Below are 6982 nucleotides of genomic sequence, written 5' to 3' on the forward strand. Positions count from 1 at the left end.
GGCGAGGCCACGTGAATGCTAAGTAGATGGCTGTTTCGCCGTTTTATGAAAGATTTATAGCCTTGGACTTTAAAATATTGCTATATCTTATTCAATTTCGTCTTTAATTAATGTTTTACTTCTTTAATTCGGTTAACGTTTAAGGTTTTGTTTATACGAACACATTCGTATCCGACACAGTTTGTCACCCTTGTAACAGCGTAATTATTCAAATAAAGATTTTTTCGATAATATTCGTAATATTGGTGCTTCAGAATTTTTTTCAAGAGAAGAATATTTTGAATCTATCTTAGACATGTATGTTTTAAAAATTATTTTCATTGCAGTAACGTCTCCCAAAGTGACACCAAAGTTGCAGTTTGGTGTCGGCATGGACGGAAGGGCAGAGGTAGGATGTGTGATTGTTCGTCTGTAATTCATTAACTTAAATTGCTTTATTTACGTATAGGCATGTAAAGCGAATGGAAGGCACGCTGTTCACGCTAAGAGTAATTTCTACAAGGTGTTTTATGCATGAGTGGAAAGTATGATAATGTGAAAAACCCGGCGTTTCTTGCATTGCGTTCAGGAAATCGGCTGTTGTGGCAGCGGCATTTTCCCTTATTGTGATTCATTTGTATTTAAGGTATACTAGACTTGTTTTACTTCTTCGTTAATGCGCAGAATTTAAGACAGATATTATTTATAGAGATTTTGGTTTACAGGATATGCAATGCCAAAGGTAGTTACGTTTGGCTTTTTTTTTTTTTTTTTTTTTTTTTTTGGCCTCCCATTTCCCACAAAGTAAACGGGACAGGAGACTTGTAGAAGGATGCATTCAAGTTAGAAGCGGCTTTGCTCAGTGGTAGAGTGCTGGCCATGCAATCACAAGATCCTGGGTTTCATGTTCATCCCAGTCAGCTTGACTACTAATGATTACTGACACCAGTTGCAGGGTTAGAGTGACTGTAGAAAGGAAGTAGCCTCACTCCCACTTAAAACTGCTGGTTATGGTGCATGTTCCTCTACATCCAACACCATTTTGGATCTGGAACCACTCTTGGAAATCAAGAGTTTGTGGCTGAGGAAAATTGTGACGTCTGGGTATAGTTTCAGGGTAATTCCTTACAGTACGGACTACTTACACGAAACATAGTTCCCGACTCCGTGTTACAAGATTTACTAAAAAATTTGTTTGTAGTGCTATTGTTCATGTCTGCAAATTATTTATTGTACTAACGACTTCAGCTTTTTGTCCTTTACGAGAAAATCATCAATTTGCCCCAGCTTAGTGTATTTGTACTATAATAATTAACCTATTTTTAGTTCCATGCAGCTGTATGGTACAATGTTATCTTAAATTTAATGAATAGAACAACTGAATATAAGACTTCTCATCTATGGTATTTCCATCGCAAGTTGATAATAAGACAGTTGTCCAGCATGTAATATTATGGGATGCTTTTATTATAACATCCAAAGATGCTGTCATAACGAAAGGGGAAAAGCATACTCACTGATTAATTAAATAATCTGCAAAGGCAAATAATGTCAGAAATGAAGAAAATAGGTTGTGACAAATGCTGTATGAAGAGTAAGTTGACAGCAATAGGGTGGGGGTCTGGGGACGGTACCCATAATAGGGAAACATGATGATCAGAATGGGTTCTGGTAGCAAATTCCCTGGGTTAGGAAGGGTTATGGTTCCCATGGCAATGTTTGTAGATGCCTAAGAGTGACTGGAGTAATAGGGACCTAGTCATAAGAGGGGAGTGGTCATTTTGTAAACAGTTACAAATGCATACTTTTATATCATTTGTGATGGAAAATAACAAAAGATTCACACAAATGACACTGTAAATAATTGAAACAAGAAATGATAATTGCAAGGTTGGGTGCATATGTGAAACTAAAAAATTAATGACATCTGCACCTATATGGGACTTCTTTCTGATAATAATTTTACTATATTCTATCCAAATCTGTTTAAACTTATGGTGAGACATCAACTTTCTTTGTGGTCAATGGATCAGTAGGCTTAGGCACCTAGATACTCCTCAAGTGTGTGGGAGTTTGAGTCTCTCTGGTGTTGTGAATGATCAGGACCCTAATTATTCCTAACATACAGAGGGAGATTGTGACTTATAGAAACACGCACGCACGCACGCACGCGCGCGTACGTACGTTTATGTATATATATAAATATAAATAGACACACACATACTTGTGTAGCCTGAGATGATATTCCTGTATTGTGTGATTAACAGTACTAGTATCACAGTATAGATCCTGCCAGCTGAATCCCATGATCTAATGGAAGGACCTGTAATATAATCATCAAGACATGATTACAAGGCACATAGGGTCCCGGTTTTACTACTGTACAGCCATGCCAGTGCCTTGAAGATGAATAGCTGAGTCAGTCTGCATTGGTACCAAGATTTCTAAATGCTGCCAGGCCAGTCCATCAGTTAGCTTTTGGTCCACCATTTTGAAGTTATAAACTTTCATTACCAGGATAAGTAAAGCATTTATTGACTGAATAAGTTCTTCTACCTGACCTCTGGGTCATAGTCTTGTTGCAGGAGACTTCTAAACTCAAGGAAGTCTTTCAGTACCAGTATATGTGCTTGCTATTAGTCCAAGAATCTTTGTTGCAATCTCCCAAAGTGTTTTTGTGTGGCGCAGTGGTAGCGTTCTCGTCTAGCTGACGTGCATTCAAATCCCATGCCACCAGTGGATGATAACCCCGGCAAATAGACAGCCTGTCACACCAAACATAAGAATAACCATTATAACTAATGGAATTAACTAAATTATTATTATTATTAATATATCATTGTCATCTTCCTGAAATCAACAGCAAGCCACCTACAATCTAGCTTAAAACAAAGCTCTGCTAGAAATCAAAGCACAAGTTCACATGCTATTGTGGATATTCTCAGAATTGAATTCAGGCTGCAATATACTGTATTACACCTTGTCAGCTCTCTTCAGTTGATCAAGTATTTAAAAAAAAAAGAATATTGAGTGACTGAATCAAATATGTACAGATGATAATGTTGATTGATAAAAATATTTATATGCAAGCTTTTGATCAGTTTCAGAATGCAGATGTATGCTTTTTTTTTTTTTTTTTATTATGGTTGTATTACAGTACTTGAGTAATCTCTTCTTTTTTTTTTTAGGAAGACAAAATGGAGAGACCAGAAAAAATTGCAAATTATGACGACAGTCAAAATGAAGAAGAAGGTCTTGGTAAGTATTTTTTTTTTGTATTACATGTAGTATATTCTGTAACAGCTTTTCACTTAGAATGACAGAAAATGAAAGATGTGTTTCTTATTATGATCATGGCTTTTCTTTTTATTTGTTTTCTGTATTTTTAGGTACTAAATACAAATTATGCATCCTTATATTGAAACTAATATTTTTGCAGGTTCTGTTGTTGCTAACCATTATAATAACCTCCAGAACAAGGGGGTTAAAGAAAGGGCCAAGAGCCGTATATTTTATATGAGAAATTTCAATAACTGGATCAAAAGCTACCTTATTAACTACTGCCTTGAGCAGATTCGAGAGAGGCAGGTAGATGACTACCCAATATCAGTGCTCGACCTTGGCTGTGGAAAAGGTGGTGATCTACTGAAGTGGCAGAAGGTATGTATAGAATTATGGTAGTGTTATGTTGTGTTTTTTTGCATCTTTAAAATCAAATACTTTAGCTCCAAGTTTTTGATTAACCCATAAAGACTGTAATTTCTCTGTCTTGCCCATGTATTTAAGATATAGTTTTTTCAAGTTTTACCAGTGATAAATTCTAGTCTTGATATTTCAAGAACTTCATTTTACATAGAATATGCATATTTAACTCGTATATCAAATCCATTTTGCAAAGTAAACTCAAAGTTGCACAGTGGTGCATCAAAGTTAAGAATTGTTACTTAGAGAATGTGATAATAGAAGGGTACTCTAAGTAACTAAACACATGTAATGCATGTATTTATAAAAGGGAAATGATAAATGGTATAACTGACTGAGCTGGCAAGAACCATTATGTTTGCTGGATTGGAGGCTGGATGTTAATGGCGTAAACATATCGGAGATGAACTAGCTCAGTGGCACTACATCTCTTTCACACATATTGTCACATTTTTGTATAGTTAGATCTGATTATTAGAAAATGACTCCTTAGTAATGTTTTTATATTATATGATATATGTAAGTGATATATTCATAGTGTGCAATATTCTTCATCTCATGTCATGTCAAGAAATTGAATTGAATGTAAAAGGTTTATATCTTTTGCTTTTAATAGTTTTTTCTTTGTTCACTCTCAGGATTTCCATTCTTAAAATTATGTTGATTTATAATAATATATGAAAGTTTTATGTGTTGATTATGTAATACATATCATATCATAATGTCTTGTCAGAAAAAAGTATCCTTAGGTACTTAGAGCTTTATTATTTTTAGGGAATGTTACATTATTTATGTTAAAAATATGTTGCAGGGAAATATTAAACATTTGATATGTGCTGACATTGCTGCTGTATCAATGGAAGAATGCAAAGAACGTTATGAAATCACTAAGAAGAGAGCAAGAGGTCCTTTATTCGCAGCAGAATTTATTGTTGCAGACTGCACCAAAGTGAGCTATAAGATATTTCAGTATGTCATCTATTTGTGTTCTAATTTTCTGCCTTTCCTTATATCTGTTCTATCTCATATGTGATATCTTTACGAATTTCCTGTTCTGTATCTTAACCTGCTGGTGCCAGGAAAGCGCACACACATGTCATGGCCACTAAAATTTTATTTTATTGGTCTATTTATTAGCATATTGATGGTTCTAGAATTGCATCAGGAAGCCAGTTACTCGGCCTACTTGATTTTACCAATTCCCTTATTTTGAAAAGGAAAATTTGGATTACTGTTATTATTGATGATATTAATGTCATTGATAATGAGAATGGATATAATGATATAAATAACTGTAACAGAAATGCTTTTTTCCGTGAAAATTCAAGGAATGGGGTAAAGAAGTGAGATCAGGTATGCATAGTAGCTGGTGATTGAGCACTTGTGAAACCCTCTGTGTTTAAATAAAGTTAATTAATCAGAACCTCAATACATGTATCTGTCACTAGTAGGTTAACATACAGATTTCTTGTGCACTAACACTTGAGATGAAAATATTACAGATAGATAAATTGATGACAACTTTATATTGTATATTGTTTTATGATTATAATCTTATGATCTTCTTCATCATGCATAAGTAAGCATAGTCATTTGCATTTTTTTTTTTTCAGATGAGAATCAAAAATAATTTTGAAAATTCCAATAGAATGGTGGACTTGGTATCATGTCAGTTTGCTTTTCATTATTGTTTTGAAAGTCTAAGCCAGGCAGAAACGATGCTTCGCAATATCTCAGAAAACTTAAAAAAAGGTGGATACTTTATTGCAACAATACCAAATGCGTATGAAATAATGTAAGTATTAAAACTTTATCTTAAAAGCACATCATCCCCCCATGACACCCCCTCACACACACATTCACTCGCATTCACACACATTCACATACATTCACATGCATTCACACACACCACACGCATTCACTCACACGTATTCGCGCATACATTTACACGCACACGCACACACACTTCAGTGTATATATGTATACTAGGCTTTCTGGTTTGTATTTGGAAAATGGTTGTATATATTGTTACAGGATGTAAATCCAAGTGCTCTTTTCTGCCACTTTCAGTGTGGGAATTACTTGGTTTTCAAATATCATATGTAACTGAAATAAATTTTTCAGGTCAAGGCTGAAAAACAGTGAGAATGGATTAAGTTTTGGGAACGAAGTTTATCAGATCAAGTTCCCAGAGGATAGACCAGAAACCCCTCTATTATTTGGAGACAGATATAATTTCTATCTGCAAGATGTTGTAGACTGTCCTGAGTTTCTCGTCCACCCTCCAACTTTAGAAGCGTGAGTTATACATCACAATTATTGTCTGTTAGTTGACTCTAAATTCATGTGGTCTCTTTATAGCAATTATTATAGCTTCGTTTTGCCATACACCTTACATAAGTAGATAAAATATTTTTACCAAATTATGCATTTTATACTTTTGTTAGTTTCCATTTCTCTAATAGAAATATGTACATTTGTTCTATTTTACTCTACATATTTGTTGAATAATATGTGATCAATGATATATTTTCAGTCTTGCCGCAAAATGGGGATTGAAGCAAGTATGGATTCGAGATTTTCAAACACTCTTTGAAGATGCTGTGAAAGATCGGGAGTATCAGAATCTCCTCTCAGTGATGAGGGCTTTAGAGGTTTGTTCTTTTTTTTGTAAAGGTTGAGATCTAATATTTTTACATCAAAGGTATTTATTAGGTAAAGACAAATTACATTCACTTATAAGTGAATGCACTACCAATGTAGTGATAAGACCACCTTCCTGAGTATGTCTACACTGTAACCCCCCCCCCCTTTTTTTTTTTTTGAGGGGTAAACTACTCTACTATTATCAAGGAAGAAATCCATTTATTGATCACAAAATAATGTTATAATGGTGAGTGAAATGTAATGTGGCAACACATCTTGGCAAGTCATCTTTGAAGCTACATGACAATTTATCATTCATGAGTCCATGGCCTGGTCACCGGGATGAGGTCTTGCAAACCAATTTTTTTTTTCTCTCTTTTATTGTATTAATTATGTAAAGATTATTATTGAGGATGAAATCTGTGTGTTTAGGTTTGCATACATTATTTAGAATGTATTTAAATGAGTACTTCCCTGAGCATACTTCATACCAGTCATGAGTTTTGCATTTTTGGTAGGAGTATGGTATGTATTCTTCCAGTTTGTGATAAGATCTCTCTCATTGTCTGTTTCTTTTTAATTGATGTTTAATTTTAATGGAAATTCATACAACTAGTAAGGTAGATTTATATGAGTTTACTCTTATAGAGAACAT

At 34.3% G+C, this 6982-nt stretch overlaps 1 protein-coding gene across 1 annotated transcript in view; it reads left to right on the forward strand.

Moving 5' to 3' along the window:
- The window catches only part of LOC125043913 (mRNA cap guanine-N7 methyltransferase-like), an 11059-nt gene continuing 4077 nt past the window's right edge, over nt 1-6982 (forward strand). The window contains exons 1-8 of the mRNA XM_047640290.1: nt 1-22; nt 327-388; nt 3168-3237; nt 3419-3639; nt 4493-4630; nt 5295-5476; nt 5806-5979; nt 6218-6335. Of these exons, the coding sequence (XP_047496246.1) occupies nt 16-22; nt 327-388; nt 3168-3237; nt 3419-3639; nt 4493-4630; nt 5295-5476; nt 5806-5979; nt 6218-6335 (972 nt within the window). The 5' untranslated portion in view covers nt 1-15. The remainder of the gene's footprint in view (nt 23-326; nt 389-3167; nt 3238-3418; nt 3640-4492; nt 4631-5294; nt 5477-5805; nt 5980-6217; nt 6336-6982) is intronic.

This window comes from Penaeus chinensis, chromosome 34 (assembly GCF_019202785.1).
Source record: "Penaeus chinensis breed Huanghai No. 1 chromosome 34, ASM1920278v2, whole genome shotgun sequence".
Lineage (NCBI taxonomy): Eukaryota > Metazoa > Arthropoda > Malacostraca > Decapoda > Penaeidae > Penaeus > Penaeus chinensis.